This window comes from Equus asinus, chromosome 2 (assembly GCF_041296235.1).
Source record: "Equus asinus isolate D_3611 breed Donkey chromosome 2, EquAss-T2T_v2, whole genome shotgun sequence".
Lineage (NCBI taxonomy): Eukaryota > Metazoa > Chordata > Mammalia > Perissodactyla > Equidae > Equus > Equus asinus.
In genome coordinates, this window is record NC_091791.1 from 131628895 (window position 1) to 131650798 (window position 21904).

At 42.2% G+C, this 21904-nt stretch overlaps 1 protein-coding gene across 1 annotated transcript; it reads right to left on the minus strand.

Moving 5' to 3' along the window:
* Positions 1–590: 590 nt before the first annotated feature.
* On the minus strand, positions 591–17714 carry FEM1B (fem-1 homolog B). Its single transcript, XM_044764642.2, has 2 exons — positions 16748–17714; positions 591–6829 (listed from the first exon to the last, which is right to left on the minus strand). The coding sequence occupies exons 1-2, from the start codon at positions 16993–16995 to the stop codon at positions 5194–5196; spliced, it is 1884 nt and encodes a 627-aa protein (XP_044620577.1). The 5' UTR covers positions 16996–17714; the 3' UTR covers positions 591–5193.
* Between the last annotated feature and the right edge of the window lie 4190 nt (positions 17715–21904).

Below are 21904 nucleotides of genomic sequence, written 5' to 3' on the forward strand. Positions count from 1 at the left end.
AACTGGATAACCTCTAGCAAGATTTTAAATCCTGAGTCACTAAACTGGAAGTTCTAGTGCGAGGAATGAATTTGTTCCATGAATATAGTATGTAAGGATGTTCACCGAGCATTATTTGGAATATCAAGAAACTGAAAACCTAAAAGTCCTGCCATAAGGTCTGGTTAAATATATTTGAAGTCCATCCATAGAATTAAATGCTATGGAATTGTTTTAAAAAAAGGCAACATATACCACATTGAAAAAATGTCTAAGATATATTCAATGAAAAAGACAAAATGAAGAATAGTGTAGAAAAGGTAAAAGTCCATTTGCATCTTTAAAAAATGAAAAGGAGAAAAAATACATATATGCACAGAAAAATTCTGGGAAGCTACTCCAAAAATAGTAACATGACCACCTTCTGAAGAGTCCTGGCGGGAGGCAGGGAGAGATGGGAAGGGAACTTTTTCTTCACTATTTGAATTTTTCTTTACTAGCTGAATTTTTTCCCCATGCACAAGTATAACTTTGACAACTTTTTAAAATGAACTCAACAAAAGATCATCTCAACTAAGGCACACTGAACAATAAAGACACAAACTTCAAGGTAGTTTTTTTTCAAACATTTACTGAACACAAACACCATTTTTTCCTTTTACACAGCAATATTGTTAGTTTCGAATTAGCTGGGCTATTAGGACTGTCAATTGCCACGAAATTAAAAATGATTCTACATGTCAAACTGAAGTAGAAAATGTCATGCAATATATAAATCACTAATAGACCTCTGGTGCAGTCAGCAAGTTTACTATGTTCATTAAAGTCACGTAAATGGTTTGACGAAAGTGCACACTAGAATGACATCACTGGCTTGTTATAAATCACAGTGAATTACTAGAATACAACAATGTAGTTCCTCTACATGGAGGATCGCAGGATGGGGTGAATATTATAAAGGATAGGATCTTTTCAACATGTTAGGCCACTCAGATTTTACTCCTCAACTATGTACCTCTGAAAAGACTGGTTAGCAAAGTTGAGGTTTTTCCCCTCATCTTTTCTCCTCTACCAATTACTAAGCAACAACAAAAAAAGCCATGCACAGATTTTATACACCTGATTGAAAAATAGATACAAACCCTTGTTCGCTTCACCACCCGGCAAAGCTTGCATCTTCGCTCCTTCATTTTTCTGATTAGGCCACTCTCACATGACTCGCCCCCAAATGAAAAGCTGCTAATAATTCAGCAATACTCACCCCTGCACACACATCAAGATACACTCCCCATAACCATCAAGTCCATATCCCTTCCCTACACATTAACACAAATGAGCACACGACAAACCAGGGACTAGAGACATTTACTTTACAGTTTTAAAAATTAATATATCTACCACTATTATCAGAATAGTAATTATTTCAGATCCCATATTTGGGGGAGGGGATGCTGTACAACTCATCCCATCTGAAGATTTAGGCAAGTCTGCCAGAAATGTATGAGAAAGCCCTGCAATGTGCCATACCCGGTTAGAAGCTTTCTACTTTCCAGAGAGGGTGTCCAGAGCAGAGCTGTGCATTTTCAGAATAGGAATGAACACACAGCTTAAAATATTATGGACTACTAACTTTTCATAGAGCAAAAGGCAGAGTTTCCTTTAACCCATTTTAATGTTATGGTATAGTCAGGGAGGAAAAGAGAATAGTTATTTGTACATTGATACATCTGATTAGCCTGGAAAGGAGCATTTAAGCTTTTTACAGAAAAGCTACCATAAAAAAAACAAGTCCTTTATACTTTTATCCATTTAACTCACTAGTTCAATCACTGGCTGCTTCTCAAACCAGCAAACTGTAATTCAAGGTCCAGCAACTCACTCCTCACCCTGCCCCATTCCAAAAAAAGGCTCCTGCTTAAATAATCCAAAATGGTCTTATTCATAAAGTAGCTGCCTCAGCTGCAGTGGAGAGTGGTGACAGGGTGTTGTTCCCTTGAGATTTTCATTTTCAAAAACACTTGCCAAATGCAGAGCTGATACTTACGGAGCTGCTGCCCCAAAATCATATTTTACTTCAAACAATGCTATCATACCTACCTAAGTTTCTCATAATTACCAGTTATTAATCAACTATTATTATAATGAAATAAAGCCCTTCAAATTCCCACAGCAAAGAACCTTAAGGTAGCTGGACTGCGGCCTACTAGAGCGATCCAGGGTAGACTGAAAAAAAGCAGGTTTTGTCCGAGTTCTTACGTCAAAAATTTCCCCCTCTCTTATCAATTGAGAGGATGGATTTGCTGCGCATTCCTTGAGTTAGTTACCTAAAGTCAAGAGTTCAATTTCATCAACTCTATTAAAACCATACACCCACTTAAGTTTCACATGGTTTGCCCAGGCCATATTCATCCATCTGGGCCTTTAGTTCAACTAAATTTGACAATTACTGAGCAAGACAAGTTTTGATTGACTTCGTAACATTATCAAGGAAAACTTACAATCCAAAGCGTAATTCTACCAATAATAAACATAAAACGACAAAAGTGGCTGGAAAAGGGAGACAGCCTAGAGTTCTCAGAGCTGAGATACAGAACTATCACCTTTCTTACCTATTTATTTTCCTTAAAAAAAACAAAAAACTTAAGCTTGGGAAGGGCTTGGCTGAACATATTTTAAAATAATTCTACCAAAAACAAATAAAAGAACAGGCATGTGGATCACTTGTTTCAAGAATGGTTTTATACAGGTGTTTCACAATACATATTTGGATTTATTTTACAAGACAAAACGAGATCCTTAGCAATATAACACACAATGAACCACTATACTACAGCAAAAAAACCCCAAAAACCTGTTACCATTAGCAGAGTTCATAGAGTTCATAGTTTACTCCACTATCTTCAAATTCTTTCTCCAGCTCTGTCAGCATTTCAATCAGCAGTTCTACTGTCTCCATCCCCCTTCTCAAAAACACTGTCATTGAATTTTGATATCTGAATATGTACATATAATCATTATCCTCATTTTATAAATAAGTAACATCTAAAATAGTGCCGGTCCTGGGTAGCCAAAGGGATGAAATGGGTTTTAAAACATGCAACATTATCTGGTATTTTAAGTTTTGGTGTTCAAAAATCATATTCATTAATAATGGAAGCAACTGAATCCCCAGTATCATAGCCATTCCTCAGACTCTCACATCAGCAGGCCTTGAAGTCTGAAAAATACAGGCTTTGATCTGAGCTGTGGGAAGGGCGTGATTCACTCACCTTGAGGACGAGCATTTTCTCTTTCAGGCCATGAGCTGCCAAGGGCAAGGTACAGTATTTCCTTGATTCACACCAGGAGGATCAAGGCCAGCAATTTCAAATTAGGGCTCATTCAAATACCTCCCTTTAAACCAACCTAAAAATGTTCCTTGTAAAAATCTCAGGTTAGGAAAACAAAAATATATTACCAGACAAAATTTACCATCAAAACATTCCTAACAAAAGCAAGAAGACACACAAAGTATAATACCTACAGTAGCTGTTAAAGAATCTTGCATTCTTGGGGGAAGAAGTTTTTAAAGTTCCTCCTTCCATTCCCTCCCACCCTTCAAAGTACTTCATTTTGTGGGGCATCGCTATTTTATTTAAGGCCCTAGGTGCTGATTTTGGCTTGGTCATTATGTTTTATACTGATCCAACTGCAACCTTTCTCTTATACTTCACAAAGCAATATCCATACATAAAGTGTTAACTGAAACCTTACAAGTTTTTTTTTAGTTTATATCTGATGTTACTACATCATTATAATGCTTTTCATTGAAGAAAAAAAAGCTGCAGGTCTTCACTTACAGTACCATGCACTATGAGTAGCTAAGGCATTCATTTGGCACTAGAGAGAAAAATACAGATATAGCTAATTTTACTTTATCATTTTTAACATCAATAGAAATGTGTGTACCCTTTACTTGAATTTCTGTGATGCTTAAAAGATAATCACAGAATGCTTTATCTGACAGTTAAAATATTGCCATTAAAACAAAACAAACATAAAGGCCTCTGTACAGCCTGTAGGAATAAGTGATATTTTCGTGGTTGAAAAATATGCAGCTCTCAGAAATACCTTTCAAAGTGGCATTGAGAATTATTTTCATCATCAAAAACATTTCATTTCCCATACCACACTAGTGATTTTTCTTATCACGAACTAAGAAAAGAAAGTGAAAAACATCCTGGTTCCTTTTCATCTGTCACTAACACCTTATTAGGGAGGCACAAATAATGACCTCTGGAAAAGTAGTTTCCAAATTTTAAGATACCACACAGAAGGAAAGGGAAACGAGAACAAAAATTAGAATGTGTAACTATACTGTGACAATTTGTTTCCTAAGAAAACACAGCATTCATAATTTTCTGTGAGCTGACTCAAATGCAGACTGCTGCAATTTAGATAAATTACATTAAAACAGAGACTGCAAAGACTTTTAGCAGTCAAGCCTAACAGCAAATAGTCCATTGATATTCTCTGAAAAGTTGCTTTCAGACCATTACTATTGTGTATATACCACCCAGCATAATGCAACAATTTCAATGGATTTCACTTTATCAATTTGTGACTAGTATTAAATTAGCCCATTTTTCAGGTAAATCTGTAGCTCTATTTTTAAATCCTCCTGATGTCATAACGTGTGGCATCACTGCACATAAATAATGCAAGAGTGAACATGACCTGCAGCAGTTTGGCATGTGCAGAACACCCGGGGATCCCATTACTCTCAACGTCCCTTTTTAGTTGTTTTTCTTCACAAAATCCTCAAAACTGCTGCAAGGAGAACACGCTGCACGGAGAACACGCTGACACAGGCTTAAGAGAAATACTTTCGTAGGCAATTTTTTAAAACATTATTAACTTCAAATCATAAATGTCCCTGTTACATAAACAAAACATTTTATAAGCATTCCTCAAAAAAAAGAAAGGAAAATAGTTAAGGGACCAGTATCCGAACACCTTAGATTATAGTTACACCTGAACAATGTGGCTTTGTTTAAAGTGTATTTGAAATCAATTACCATATGAAGCAAGAAGACCAATTACAGAACTAAGGATGGGGAGGGAGGAAAGGTAGTGGAAAGAAAAGTAGAATTTATGAACACATAATTCTATTGTCTGTGATTAAAGTCCTTTACTTTTTAGCACCACATTAAACGATTTTACATATCCAGTCACTTAATGAAATCCAACAAACTCTTCAAGAGTTCTGGGGATCTGGTCTTGGTAGTTAATGTCATTAGCCCGAACTGCTCGGGCAGCCAGGCACTTGAGACTCATCTTCATTTGCGTTTTTAGTAGTATTTCAGATACCCCAGTTGTACTTTTGTCTAGCGGAGTCTTATTCTGTTTATTTGTCATGTCAGTGTGAGCGCCAGCTTCAACTAGGCTAATGATGATAGAGTGCAAGGTCAAAAAATCACTGATGGGCCTGTTGTACTGAACGATAATATGAAGGGCGCTGTTCCCCTCATTGTCCACAGCATTCACCTCAGCACCACAGTCCAGCAGGAGCTTTGTGACAAGCGCATTGGGAAAGCTGCAGACGTCATTGGTGTGGAAATCATCAACCGGGGTATTCGAGTTGACAGCTAGATGTAGCAAGGTGAAACCTTCACGAGTTCTGGGATCAAGGTGAATCAGGTTGTAGATCTGCTTGTTAATTTTGCACTGATCTTCTTCACTGCACTGTGTTTTGGTGGAGATGCACACTAAATACAAAAAGGTATAGAGATTACATTCATAATTGTCCATAGCATTGTGGACATCCGCATCTGGAATATTTTTTACTCTGTTCATACTTTGTTCTATTTCCAAAACACTGCATCTCAAAACACATTCTATGTCTGGGGCCTTCACGGTTTCATTCAAATGTATCATCTGTGAGAAAACTTGAGCAAATCGAAGAAGATCCTTGTGGGTATTCCTGTTACCTTTCTGTCTGAGGTGCAGGGCGTGAAGCCACAACTTGATACACTGTTCGAATTCCATGTTATCCGCATAGACAGCTCCCCTGTAAATGATGGGATGGGAAACATCAATATTATCAGCACCCAAAATCCGTTCCCGAACTATAAGGCCTTCCATATGAAGAGCATCTCTGTCTTGCCGAATGGATTCCAGTTCCTGAGGATTTCTACATTCAGTTCTATTCCCATAAGCATGGATTGGTGGGAGTACCTCTTTCTCAAGAATGTTATCACCATCTTGAAACCTCTCCAACATGGCTAAATATAAATAGTGGTATGTCTTCATGATGTCATAGTTCTCACGGTCATTTGCAAAGGAGGCACCCAAGAGTTCCAAAGCTTCAATTCGACTTCTCCGGTCACAATCAGCGTGAGAGAGCAACAGTTCCACAACATCAGCTTTACAGCTTTCGGCAGCTACTTTTAATGGCGTCATCCCATGGCCGTTCACTACTATAGCAGCACGCCATTTTATCAGCTCTTTCACAATATCTATGTGCCCAGCTTCGGCTGCAAAGTGCAAGGCTGTGGCTCCACAATGTGCTTTAGCATTGGGATCGGCACGTTGTTCTAAAAGGTATCTGACCACGTCAGTGTGTCCCTTATATGCTGCAATCATTAGGCAGGTGTTGTCATACTTGTTGGCAATGCTGATGTTGGCGTTATTCTCAACCAAGTATTTCACAATGTCCAGTCTGCCATCAAAGCACGCTGCCCGCAGAGGGGTCGAGTTGGTTACTGTGGTGTGGTTCACGTTGGCTCCATGACTGACTAGAAGTTTAACAACTTCAAAATGTCCTGCTCCTGCTGCACACCAAAGAGCGGTGGCCCCATCAATGACATACCTATTCATGAAAGAACAAACAGTTAGAAAACGGAGGCCAGATGCCCTAGCATAAGTTTAAAGAATGCATTCATTTGCACTAACCGAAATTTCAATCTATAGAACATAATAAAACATTAGTTTTGGTGAAAATAAAATCAGGCGATTTAAGTAAAGCACTTTGCATAGTATTTACACCTAGTATAAGTTCAATAAATGTTAGCTATTACTGTTATTAGTAAAGTATATAAACCTAAAGAAAGAACAAAGAATCACCGACTTTCTACTAGCAAATGAAAATAAATTTCAGAAACACACAGGAAATGTATGGAGGTTTGCAACTTCTTTACCACCAAGCTGATGCACTGGCTCTTAAGAGCAGAGCATGTTCCTCCTTCCCAGTACCCCCCAAGGACCACAGTTTCCCCCAATCCCTACAGTGAAACTGTTAGAAACTGCTTTAGGAAGAAAAGTATTTAAGCAGATAGTTTTTCCCCAAGATCATCTAAGCTACTCAAGTATTATACTTACTCTACTACAGCAATCAGAATGACAAGATTACTTCTCCATACAATATGTATGGATCACATAAACATGATGCTGCGCAAAAGAAGGCCACCAAACACAGTACACACTGTGTTACGACATTCACATACCCAGCTGTAGTGTCAGAAGTCAGCATACTGGTTACCTCTGGGGGGAGGCAGTGAATGGGAGGAAGCACAAAGGGGATTTTATTAAATAAATATGTTCACTTTGTGAAACTTTTATACACTTTTAATTAGTGCATTTTTCTCTACATATTATACTCCAATTAAAAAGTTTTAAAAATATGCATGCGTATATACGTATGTATATTGTGTATCTATGTGTGCCCCTCAATTAAACTATTGGGGGAAAAATACTATCAGGAGGAAACAATTAGCACTTTCCAAACACCAAGCAGGCATCTTCCCTGACCTTCAGTGTCTGACTGGACTTTATGCCTTCATATCACCACTTGCCAAGTGAATGTCTGATATGTGCTAGGTTCTCTACTTACACAAAATTAGACTCTTGCTAGGAGGCCAATCTTTCCCACATTTCCACTTCCGATTTTCCTTCAATTTCCAAACTTTTTATCCTATTACTGACCATCAGACCTAAAAAGTAGATTTTTGCTGGAGATACTTAGATCTACTGTGCTAGAACCACTAAAATAAGTATACTTGGAAGCGTTAAGGAAAAAGACCAAAAGCAATATTCACCAGAACAATTAAGTATATATACCAAAAACCTCACTGGTGAGCTTCTGACTATACAACCTTATGTTATAACACAGGTCAGATTATATCTCCCATGAAGTGACAAAGAATACTATCCCTCTGGAATAACATAAATCTCAGAGTTTAACCCCATTTAACAACTCCATCTATCATTTCCGCTGTAACTAAAAGACCCACTTTATAATAATTCAAGCAATTACTTTTTTAGTTTCAAATAATGGCACAAAAACCTTCTCAGTAAGTTACTTATGAGGGTTCCCTAGGAGGAAGGGTGCAGGATTAACTGGGAAGAGGCCTAAAGTTACTGGAAATGTCCTATATCTTGCTCTGAATGTGGCTACACGGGTGGGTATTTAGGGAAAAAAGTCATCGAACTGCACACTTAAGATTTGTGCATTTTACTGTATGGAAGATATACCTCAAAAAAAATTAGAAGCCTTCTGAAGTTTCTTTTTAAAATGATATTTTCTAAAATGCCATTTAACTGTTAGTTAATTTTTTTAAACTAAAGAATGAACCAAGAAAAGACATTACATCAGTGATATGTTTTGGTGGTTGCCAACTGTGTCTGAGGCAAACAATTCAGTGTAATTAAAATTCACTTATTACATTTTTATTGTCAGGATTCTACACAAAGTTCAAAAACCTTTTCTTTCACTGTCAAAAAAAATACTATTTACAACAGCATTAGAAAGTATCAATATCTAGTTACAAATCTAATGAAAAATGTACAAGATCTCTACATTAAAAACTACAAAACACTCCTGAGATAAATTAAAGAAGACCTAAATAAATGGGGAAATATTCCATGTTCATAGTTAGAAGACTAGACAGTGTTAGGATATCAATTCTCCCTCAAAATGATCTATAGATTCAATGCAATTCAAATCAAAACCCCAGCAGATGTGTGTGCACACATATGTGCTCATGTGCATCCACACACGTGTAGAAATTGAGAAGCCAACTCTAAAACATATATAAAAATGCAAAGGACCCAGACCAACCAAGATAACCTTGAAAGAAAAAAAAAGTTGGGGGACAAACTACAGTAATTAAGATAGTGTGTCACTGGCACAAGGATAGACAAATATATCAATAGAACAAAATAAACTCTAGAAATAGCATCACACATACACAGTCATTTGATTTATGACAAAAGCTTCAGTGAAACTCAGGTAGAAAGTATGATCTTTTTAATAATTGGTGCTGAAGCAACTAGATATCTGTATGGAAAAAAATTAAGCTTGACTCTTACCTCACACTATGCACAAAAATTAGAGAAGGAGCAGACCTGTAATATGAAAAGCAAAACAATAAAAGCTTCAAAATAAAACAGACTATCTTCATCATGACCTTGGGCTGATAACGATTTCTTAAATAAAATGCAAAAAAAGTACTAACTATAAAAGAAAAAAATTGATTTACTAGATTTCATTAAAATTAAGAACTAAGCCAGCCCTGATGGCCTAGTGGTTAAAGTTCAACGCACTCCACTTCAGCAGCCTGGGTTCAGTTCCCAGGCGCGGAACCACAGCACTCATCTGTCAGTAGCCATGCTGTGGCAGTGGCTCATATAGAAGAACTAGAAGAACGTACAACTAGAATATGCAACTATGTGCTGGGGCTTTGGGGACAGAGGAAAAAAAGAGAGGAAATTTGGCAACAGATGTTAGCTCAAGGCAAATCTCTCCCAGCAAATAAAAAACAAAAAATAAATTAAGAACTTCTATTCATCAAAAGACATTGTGAAGAAAGTGAATAGGCAATCCACTCACTGGGAGAAAACAGATGTATACCACAAATCAATAAGAAAACGGCCAACAATCCAATTTAAAAGTGAATGAAAAGAATGAACAAGTATACTTCACAAAAGAAGATATTCAAATGACCAAAAACCTATGAAAAGATGTTCAAGATAATTACTCACCAGGGAAATGCAAATTAAAACCAAGAGTTATCAATATTCACCCACCAGAAGAGCTAAAATTAGTAAAACTGACACAACAATACTATGTGTTGGTCAGTATGTGGAGCAACTCAAATTCTCACTACCGGGAGAAATTGCTGGTAGGGACGTAATTTGGTTCGACCACTTTGGGAAAGCTGTCCATTAATAACTACGAGAGTTAAATGTACACCAACTCTACGACCCAGGAATTCCACTCCTTGGTATATACCAAAGAGAAATGACTGCAAATGTCCACCAGAAGACATATATAAAAATGTTCATAGTAGCTTTATTCATAATGGTCAAACACTGGAAACAACTAAAATACCCATCAACAGGATAAACCACCACATACTCATACAAGGGTTTACTACAAAGCATTAAAAAAAAAAAAAATGAGGAATAAACTACTGATACATGCAACTATGTGGGTGAATCTCATAGATACTGTTAAGGAAAAAATGCCAGAGGGCCAGCCCCGGTGGCCTAGTGGTTAAGTCTGGTGCGTTCCACTTTGGCAGCCTGGAGTTCGGTTCCCAGACGCAGAAATACACCACTTTGTTAGCAGCCATGCTGTCCTGGCAGCCCACATACTAAAAAAGAGAGGAAGATTAGCAAGGATGTTAGCTCAGGGTGACTCTTCCTCAGCCAAAAAAATAAAGAAATACAAAGGCCAGACAGAAAAGAGTGTACTACACAATTCCATTTATAGTAGATTCAAGTATAGGCAAAACTAATCTATGGTGACAGAAGTCAGTATAATCATTACTTCTGGGAGGGGAAAAAAGGGGAACTGACTGAGAAAGGGCACAAGGAAAACTTTTAGAGTGACAAAAATGTTCTGCATATTCATTGGCCAGCTCAGTGGCACAGTGATTAAGTTCAGTGCACTCCACTTCAGGAGTTCGGGATTCACAGGTTCGGATCCCAGGCGCAGACATACACCACTCATCAAGCCATGCTGTGGGGGCATCCCACATACAAAAAATAGAGGAGGACTGGCACAAATGTTACCTCAGGGCCAATCTTCCTCACCAAAACAAAAAACGAAAAAACACACAAAAAATGTTCATATTGACCTACAAGGTAATTACATGAATGCAAACATATTAAAATTTTATCACATTGTACACCTAAGTTTTATACACCTTACTAGATGTATATCTTAGCTAAAAATAGGTATAATTCAAAACAAAAACAAAAAAGCACAAATCAATTTAAAGAAAAACAGTTTAAATGAACACAAATAGCTAAAAAATACTTTCCATGTGCCAAGCACTGTATTAAGTCCTGAATATGCAATATATCTCACTTCATTCTCACAATAACCTTCTCCCAATAACTCAGTGAGGTAGATACTATTATTATGCCCATTTTACAGATATATAACTAAAGGTTTACAGGAGATTACAAACACAAAAGCACTTTAGAAACTAAAAAATGTATCAAATGTAATGAAACATAGTACATGTCATTATTCAAACATTTGTTTCAACTTAAAAAGCATTTCCTCAAACTGATTATTACTATAATCTATCAAAAAAGTAATACATCTTTAATATATAGTTACATTTGCATAGTCACAATGTTTCCTTACACTGTGTGTGTGTGTATGAGAGAGAGAGAGAAAGAGAGAAAGAGAGAGAGAGAGAGAGGAAAATTGGCTCTGAGCTAACATCTGTTGCCAATCTTCCTCTTTTTTTTTTCCTCCCCAAAGCCCAGGACATAGTTGTGTGTCCTAGCTGTAAGTCCTTCTAGTTCTTCTACATGGGACGCTGCCACAGCATGGCTGGATAAGCGGTGTGTAGGTCCACGCCCAGGATCCAAACCCGTGAACCCCAGGCCACTGAAGCAGAGTGCGTGAACTTAACCACTCCACCACGGCTGTGGCCCCCTTTGCACTCTCTAAAAATATAAAATTATTGTATGCCAGGAACATGGACCTAAACTATCTAAAACTCATGAAATGTTACATTAAAATAGGCATTCACATACATTAACTCTCACAATAACTGTACAAGATTAATATGACTCCCATTTTAAAGATGAAAAAAAGACAAAAAGTGATTAAAATATTTTTCTGACCTCAAACTTCCCAGAATTAATGATGTAAAAATTAAATTACAAGAATATATTTCACTGGGTTTTTATAATAGTTTTAATACTTTTCCTAGTATAACCTAGTAATTTCGATTTTTCCATATAGTGATGTGACAGGAGTCTCAAAAAAGTTGCAATCATCTATTTGTATTGATGCAGTCAAAATTTTTAAACAGTTTATGACAACAAAATTCACTGCAGAATGTATTATAAAATGATTAGTCCTTCAGATAAACATTAGCCTTAGTAAATTTTGATTTCTACATCTAAACAAAAATACTAAAGATTAAATTACAATCCTAACATCAACGACATTCCTTTGTTCATAAAATTCAGCTATAAGTGTATACTGCCTCAAAACAAAATACCAAATACATTTATAACAGAAAATAAAAATATAATAAAATTAATGCAATATTTACTTAGTGCCATGGAAGAAGCACTACAAAACAATGGTCCTTCTAGAATCAGTCCAAAATTACAACATATAATAATATATTTCATCTTGGGGCCAGCCCCATGGCCGAGTGATTAAGTTCGCCCGCTCTGCTTCAGCGGCCCAGGATTTCGCCGGTTCGGATCCTGGGCACAGACATGGCACCGCTCATCAGGCCGTGCTGAGGCGGCATTCCACATGCCACAACTAGAATGACCCACAACTAAAAATATACAACTATGTACCGGGGGGCTTTGGGGAAAAAAAGGAAAAATAAAATCCTTAAAAAAAAAAAAATAATAATAATATATTTCATCTTAAACATCAAGAAACTACAATACGATAGTCACCTTTTCAAACATTTTACAATAAAAGATAATTTATGATCATAAAACTAAGCTCATCTATTTCCTGGTTCAATTTGAAATAACAATGTCTGGTTCAAGCATTTGAAATGGAAATAAAAATTCATTAAACACAAATGATCAGCACTTTATTTTAACCAAAGTCCTTAAAATTATTTATTAGATCAAATGTCGTTCCTTGAAATATATACTGGCAATGACTTTTTAAATGAAGTCAGTTGATGATGTGCCCCTCAGGTCTTTCCTCTACCTGGACATGGATTAAAACTATTAGTACGAGCACTGACTTTAAAAACACTCAACAAAAAGCCTCATAATTCCCAGAGGTCCTGTTCCCCTTTCCATCCATGTCAGCAAACCTCTTCCAGGACAGGGGTTCCCCACAAACTCTGGCACAAAGCAGTCAGGCCCTCAGAACTCAGGCCAGCACAATATCCCATGGCCACACGACACCACCCCTTTGTTCTGTTCCATTTCTACAACATTCTTAACAGCTTCCCATTCTCTAACCAAAGGTTCTTCTTTCATTCCCAACATGTAACTTTTCTTCTTGTCCACTCATCTATGTCAATTTTGGTCTTCATATATTAAGCCATAAGAAAAATAATCTCAAATGTTACTCCTAAAAGTATGAACAAGGACTCAAATATCAGCTTGGGCCTTAATCTAGGTGAGTGGCCCCTTCCCCCTTGAGGCTCTGTTATGAATCCGCTTTAGTTTTCTAAGGTATCATAGAAGTTTTTAGGCAAAACAGACTTTTAAAAAAATTTTCAGGGGCTGGCCCCGTGGCCGAGCGGTTAAGTTCGCGCGCTCCGCTGCAGGCGGCCCAGTGTTTCGTTGGTTCGAATCCTGGGCGTGGACATGGCACTGCACATCAAACCACGCTGAGGCAGCATCCCACATGCCACAACTAGAAGGACCCACAATGAGGAATATACAACTATGTACCGGGGAGCTTTGGGGAGAAAAAGGAAAAAATAAAATCTTAAAAAAAAAAAAAAAATTTTCAAGTTATTTATTTTAATGTCTCTCTCACACACACAGACACACAAAACGTACCATATCAAACCCATAATTATACAGATACTGTCGCTTAGGATGAAGGTAAGAAGTGAGTCTTTGTTAAAAAGATATCAGGAAAATACCAGGATAGGTGGTGAACAATTTGGCAAAAAATTGTGAAGATGGTACACAAGTGACTAAAAATCAGGAAACATTAATCTCCCTCAGCACACACAGAGAACCTGTTAGTCCCCACCTGGCCATGGGTCTCAAGTGCCAATGGAATCTAAAGGGGGCCTGGCTAACTACTTCTCAAAAGCCAGCCCCCATGGGGTGAATGAGCTTCTGACTGTTACTGTTAACACCTCACTCAGGCTAACATTTTCACAACGTCTGGAATGAGAGCAAAGTGAAATCATGACATTTGCAAATAACACTCTCTTTATCTAGTTCTGAAATGCCAAAATGACTGGGATAAACTGCAAAATAATCTCACAGAGTGGTGTGAATGGCAGAAAGGTGGCCGTGAACTTCAATTCTTCTCCTGTTAATTAATCGGTAAGCTCCTCAAAAGGAGAAACCTTTTATTTTTTCTATATCCTCCACAGAACGTGGCACAGGGCTAGGCCCATAGTAAGCATTTAATAAATAAAATAAATACTAAACTACTATTATACAGCAGCTAATAAATTCATAATTGTCATAATCCATAAACAAGTAAGATAAAGTTAAGAAGGCTTAGCGGAAATCACGAACGATACAAGTGTTTGCAATTACAGTCTCACCAGTCTGACTCGGTATTTTACACCAGGATCATCAAAATGTGGCCTCCACCCCTCTCCAGTTCCCACACTCTCTCTCTCAATTTCCCCGGCTGGGATCGCTTCCTGCAACTGCCCTGAAAGACTCCCCGCAGGTTCTCCATGCTGCTGCCCCTCTTCTTCACCTCCTTTAAGACCCAGCTCAAACACCACCTCATCTGGGAAGCCTTCCCTGATCCCCCGGGGAAAGCTCAGCACTTCCTCTTCCTGTCCTGCCTCAGTAATCCAAAGGATTTCTATAATTCTAAATGCCCTGGCATCTGCAATTGCTCATTTCTGTATCTACATCTCTGTCTCCCCACTAGACTGTCTTCTTCCCTCCACAGTGGGGACAGTACGTTGTTCATCTCTGCATACCCAATCCCTACCACAGAGCCGGGCACACAGTAGGAGTTCAGTAAGTGCTTGCTTACTGAACCCCTAAATTCACTGGCCAATGCAGAGTACTGGGCAAGGTAAAGCACTATACAGGCTCAATGCTACATTCCTAGTCATTTCAGGGTCTTTTAACTGCCACCTCAAAATACCTTCTCTTTGATGGTCAAGACAGAGAGCAATAAGCAAAGCCTTCTCAAACGCTTTAGGAAACTATTTTTTCTCACCACTATTCTCCTCTCATCCAAACAGGCCTCAGCAAGCTCCTTAGCAGCAGTGTTCCCAGGTGTTAGAGCAGAAGTTCATATCCTGGGCCTATACAACTGGCATGGTGCTGGAAGCTCAGGGGCCATTCCACTTCGCCCCTCTTCTAGGAACAGGAAAGGCTGTGGGAATGCAGGGAGTTACAGAAAGGACACAGAAGCCAGGAAAGGAAAGCAAACATGAATCAGGTTGCCATCTTTGGTCAACATGAAAAAGACCATCATTTCCTTAATATCTAGAGGAGTGGTAACAAAGATTAATCACCACCTGTGGGCTGTCATTTCAGTATAATGTAGTACTCTAAAATATTTTCCTCTCACCTAAAACAGAAGAAAAAGCTTTTATTATTTAACCCCCAAAAAAAGAATCAACCAACATTCAACAGTGCCCTAGTCATCTTCAAGAAGTGCTTTTTCAATCATGTTTTAACCAAGCAGCACTCAATCACCAAAACTAAAGATATATATCTTTATGCTTGGACCACATCTACCTCAAAAGAAGAAAATGCTAGAATAGCTTATGTACTGGCACAAGTCAACAAAAACAAATGCAATCAATGAAGTTTCTAATCTGTAAAACACTTTATAATCATCCAGTACAGAAAAGAGGGTAAGGTCAAACCTGACAATTCTGTGTCAACATTATCATACCCAAAAATATGCACAATTGAACCCCAAGGGCAAGTTTTAACTATCACAATATGAATTTTTTAACTCATCACCTCGAACAACAGTAAATTACCAAGCTTGCCCACAACATCACAGGATAACATGTAACTTAACAACAACATCATCTCCTGCACCAGGTCCAGTGCCACTTTTACAGCCAGCATATCCACCTCGAGCAACGTGGAAGAGTCAGAATCATGTCTCGGGAATCACACCTGACAATCCCTCAAGAGGCTGGAGCTGCTGCTGGTTTTTGAGGCTTAATTTGACACTGATGGGGTAAGAATTGGGTGACCAAATAACTTATTCAACATAGGTCTTCAATGTTAATTGCTGACCTCGTTAATTTCTGATCTCGGTTACAACCGTAGAACTGATAAAGGTAAGACCTGGAAAGGCAGCCACCTCCTGCTTGTTCACAGACTATCTAGTAGAGAAGAACACCTACTAGATATCAAGACAGAGGGTGTGGCTATTTACCTAGAGAAGGAATAAGGGGTAGGGGCCGATGAGGATGAGCAGTAAAACACAGGAGGGAGTAATGCCCCTGGAAGATGAAGTGGGCATTAATGGGGCAGGAGGAGGTACAAAAAGGCTGAAATGATACCTCTACGAAGAGAAAGTGAAGGAGAGGAGCACCCGTGGGGGGCGGGGAGGCCGCGCGTCGGCGAGGGGGCTGAGTTGAGAGGTACCTACCCGTCGAAGCGGACGGTGCCCGTCTGCTGAGTCTGCACCCGGTAATGTTCTAACAGCAGGCGCACCACCTTGGCGTGCCCGTTGCGAGCTGCGATGATGAGGGGCGTGGAGCGCTGCCCTCCCTGCTGGCTGACATAGCCGAGCAGGTAGCGGATGTCGCTTTCAGACCGGTTGAGAAGCAAGGCGGCCAGAGTCAGCACCTTGCCCTCGCTGGCCGCCTTGTACACATAGCCAGCCAGGCCCTCCATGGCCGCCGCCAACTCCAACACCCGTTTGGTCGCCACCGCTGCTGCTGCCTTGCGCCCCCGGAGGCCGCGTTCGCCAGCGCTTCAAACCTGGGCCCTTACAGCCCATTCAACAGGGCGCCGCCGCCGCGCCCAGGCAGCAGCGCGGCCGGGGACGGCGGAGACGCGGAGGCGGCCGAATGCTGCCGGGGGCACGTCTGCGACCCAGCCCGGGCAGGCAGGAGGCGGTCAGGGCCGCCCCCACGGCCACAGGCGCCGGCCCTGGGCCGAAGGGCTCTCCATGGCGGCCGCGGTCCCGGGCCTCTGGCCGGACCCCTCCTTCCTGCGGGCTGCGACAGGCGCGTGCCCGAGCTACGGGTCGCCGGCGAGGTCCCAAGAGAGGCGCGCGCGCCCCGGATGGCGAACGGTGGGCGCGTCTCAGGCGGCTGGGCCCGCCCGGCCAGAGGCCTGGAACTGCCTCCGCCCCCGCCTCCGCCTCCGCTCTCCGTCCTCCCTAGCTAGAGAAAACAGGTCGGCCCTGGCCCGCCGGAGCTCAGAAGCGCCAGACGCCGTCGATGGCCTCGGAGCCCACGCCTGGGGCCCCCGGAGCGATGCGGAACGCTCCCGCGGCGGCAGCCCGCGAACTCGGGGCGGGGAGAAGGAGAGCCTCGGCAGACGGGGCCGGGAGGGGGCGGGAGCGAGCGGGAGGGACGGTTAAGTGGGTGTCTCCTCCAAAGCCGACCGGCCGGCAGACGAGGCCGTGGTGAAGAAAGGTTCTGCTGCTGCGCGACGTGGGCTCGTCCCGGATTCGGGCCTGAGTGTCCTCGTTGCCCTTGACGCCTGGAGCCTCCTGCTCCCCCCACACGGCCCTGGGGGGTCCCTAGCCAGGGAAGGGGACAGAGTGAGGGCGCTGAACCGATAGTACTGATGGGCCGGGGGGCCCGCCCCGTTTTCCCGTGGACAGCGCGGGACCCCGCTCTGCCCCTGACTGGGGGCCTGAGGGGGCGTTGCGCGCACCCGGCGGGGCCTGTTTTAGGAAAAGGGCGGCGTCTCTGAGCCCCTGGTGTGGGAGGACTTGAGGGCGGCCCCAGTCTCTGAGAAGGGCCTGGAAGACCGCCCGTCCTGCCTGGAGGGGCCTTCGGTATGAGAAGGGCGGGGGGCGAAGGAGCGAGGTGCCCTGGGAGGGAAGGCTCCCACCCTGAGCCCGACGGAAGCTCCTCTCGCGCCTCGCAGCACGGCCAGGATTTGAAGAGGCCATTTCCCCCGCGGACGCTGGAGGTCCGCCACGTGCCGGGCTCTTGGCGCTGGGGTGCCGCGATGGCGCAGACAGACACCCTGCCCTCCCTTCAGGGCTTGTATTGTTGCGGGAAGACAGGCAGTAAACAAGTCAACAAATGATACACAGGACTGGTGGAGTTAGTGTCGTTCCCATTTGCCATGAGGCAAACGGAATAGAATTATGGTGGGAGTCGCTCATGTAGTTTGGGCCGTCAGACGAGACCTCCAAGGCGGGTGAGCAGAGCAGAGGGTCTTCCAGGCCGAGGGAACAGCTAGGACCAAAGGTCACTGTGGCTGCAGCCGCGTGGGCCGCGGGAGGAAGTCAGCAGGGCCGAGTCCTGTTAGGGCCCCGTGACCCGTGGTAAAGTGTTTGAATTCCACTCTCAAGTGTGATGGGGGCGTTTGAAGAGTTTTCAACAGGAAAGTGACAAGATACAATTTCTGTGTTTAAAAACATCACTCTGGCTGTTGTGTGGAGAATAAACTCTAGGAGCGAAGAGAGCAAGCAGGGAGGCCATTCAGGAGGAGAGGTCTTGGACTGGGATGGCAGGAGTGGAGGTGATGACGCTCCGGGGCAGTCACAAAATGTACCAGCTCAATATGGAAGCTACTTCTCCCTCCTCCGCCCTCCCACAAAGGGCAACATCTACCACAGGGAAAGAACAAATGCGTTTATGTGGTTCCGATGGACCAGGTCGGGCTTTCACATAAGTTTTTTATTTGAACCCCACCGTTCCAATCCTAATTGGCGAAGGCCCCACCTCGGTTGCAGAGCTGTTGGTGGCGGTTTGGGCCGCTTCTTGAATTCTCTCCTCCGTCCTTCAGCACAACTTAACCTAGGGCAGATCCCTACACGAACATTTTCCTGCCTTGCCATATTAAACAAAACCAACATTGGAAATGAAGGCTGAAGATGAGGTTCCACTGATAGAGTCTCTGACACAGCTGGTGGAAAAGAGGCGGGAACTGGGTGGTTTCATTCTGGGGCTTCAGGTTTAGAAGAAAATCCACTTCTTGACTGGCTGACCCGGGCTTTTTGGCCTCTGGGGAGTTGGCAGTGACACCTTCAGGTGTGTGACCTGGGGGCTCCCTTCCACCTGATTTCCTTCCCTGGCTCTGTAGGGCAACCAGGCTCTTCCACACGTTCTCTCTCTCTCTCTCTCCCACCACCCCAGCCCCCCGGCCTTCTGGCCTGCATCATTCTTTTTCCACCGGACTTTTTGAGGACGGTGACCCAGACACAGTCAGGAGGCTTGGGCTGCTCTTTTCTTCCATATATATCACAGTTGCCTCGTACAGGGTTCTGGGCTCCCTTGGTTGCTCAGTGGCCATTGGCTGACTGGACACTATTTGGTTGCCTCTAGTTACCTGGGCTTGAAGTGTGATGTTTCTGTGGTCAGGTTGCGCAAATCTGCAGAAAGGACGTATAAACAGGAAAAGGCTACTTTCCCAAAGGCTGGAGCCCAGAAATAGTTCCTTGTGCTTCAGACCTATTCCCCACCCCCTTGACAGAAAGCTACAGAGCAAATAAACCAGAGTAAAATAAAACTGCAAGTAGTTACATCCTGATGGAGATTGATTTGCTGACGACAACAAACTGCAGCCTTCTGCCTGGACAAAAGCAGAACCAACCTCCAGTGCTTTGCTTCCTGGGGATTGGGAGGTGGCCTCCGAGGAGAATTAGCTATACCTTCCATGGAGCATTGCTTTTTCTAAGCAAGCCTTACAGCTCTGAGTCAATGGAGTTTTCAGATTTTGTATAAAGTGCATGCAAAATGTCATTTTTCAACACCAGTAAAGATATTTGTTTTAATCCTATAACCCTCCCACATACTTTAATGGAAAAGGATGACCCTTAGTGTTGAACAGATCTGGGCTGGACTGTCTTCGATATGGGCTAGCTGTGGCCCTTCGGCAAGTATCTTCATCTGTACAATGGAGTTAATAAATACTTTCTTTGCAGGACTGGCGTAATGGTGACATGCAAGCTCCTTCTCTCAGCCTGTTGCTGTGAAGGAGTGCCTGTCGGTAACGTATTAGTTTCCCTTCTCCCTAGCTCCCACCCAACAGTCATCCTTCTGTTAACCATTATTATTGAACCATTTTTTAAATTTTATTTATGAACCGTTTTATTATTAACCATTATTGAACATGTTAACATCCATTAACCTATTCAAGAAAGGACCTCCCACCCATTCTCCACTTTACCTTCAGGAATGTGTCTGCTTCTGAAAAGGGAGAGTAAATCCATAGTAGGCAAGCAGCTGAGGAGGCTAATTAACAAGAGTTCACAAATTCCAACAGAGCTACAGAAGGAACATGCCAGAAAGCAGTGAGTGTGATAGCCAAGAAACCACTGATGACCAGTCTGTATTTGCCCAGTTTCAGAGGACTCGTGGACCATCGGCCTTTATCTCCTCTGCCTCCCACTCTTTGCTTTTCCCTGAAAAGTAAATCTAATAATTGTTGAAAACAAAACCTAGGGTGGAGGAGGGGGGCAGCCAGTCTGTGTGGTTTTGCAAACCACTTTACCCCTGCCAGATCTAGGTTTACCTGAAAGCAGATTGAAGTGGATGTGTGTGTGTGCTTTCTTCTAAGCCCGTTCCTCCCTGAAGCATGATGCCAATCAGGTACCCTGGGATTATAATAAGAGAAATAACAATAGCTAGCTCTCTTGTATTGAGTGCTTACTGTGTGCCAGACTTTAGAGTAATAAACACTTTACACAGATTAGCATATTAAATTTGCACAAACCTCTGAAGGACATACCATTATTATCATTCACATTCTTCAGATGAGGAAACTGAGATAGAGATGTTGTGTGGCCTGCCCATGGCCTCATACCCAGGGCGTGGTAGAAGATCTGGATTTGAACTCAGGCTGTCTCACCCCGACCCTGCTACCAGCCTTCGGTGCCTCCCTTTATCCCCTAGGAGTGGCCCCCACCCAGCCTGCTCTCTGCGGCCAGGATCATGGCTGTAGGACACCAAGGCTTTCTACAGTCCTGATCACTTCATCTGGGCTAAGGTGCCAATTAGCTAATCTGATCAGCCATCCTGTGGGGAGGCTAACGGGGGAGGGCTAGAGGAAACCCTTCTCTACCACCACCCCACACACTCCCTGGAAGTTCCTCATTCCTCTCCAGGAACACGGGTCCAAATCCAAAGCAAATGCTATCTCACCCTAGAGATCTTCCTTGCTTTGGCTCTGAGCTGAATACCACTTTATCCCTCTCTGGGGACCCTTGCCTCTTTCTGTAACAACTTGTGTCTGTACAGTACTTTATAGTCACAAAGCACTTTGCCAACCACCTAATCCAGCCCCCTCCTTCTGGCCTTCTCCACCACCTTCTATACCTGGGGTGGCACAGAGCATGGTGGCTCAGCACCTGAGTCTGGAATCCACTCTGCCAGCATCCCCACTCCACCACTTGCTAGCTGTGTGAGAAGTTGTTTATTTAACTTCCCACATCTGTTTCCTTATCTGTGAAGTGGGGATAAAAAGGGGCTCAGAACAAGATGTGCCACTTGGCCATCTGGAATATTTTGAGCTAAAGGCAATCAAGACCCTGCAGGCTCAGGAAACTTTTACCTCTCCCTTAAAGAATTGAAAGTGGGGACCTTGCCCATAATAAGACGTTACCAGAAATAAATTT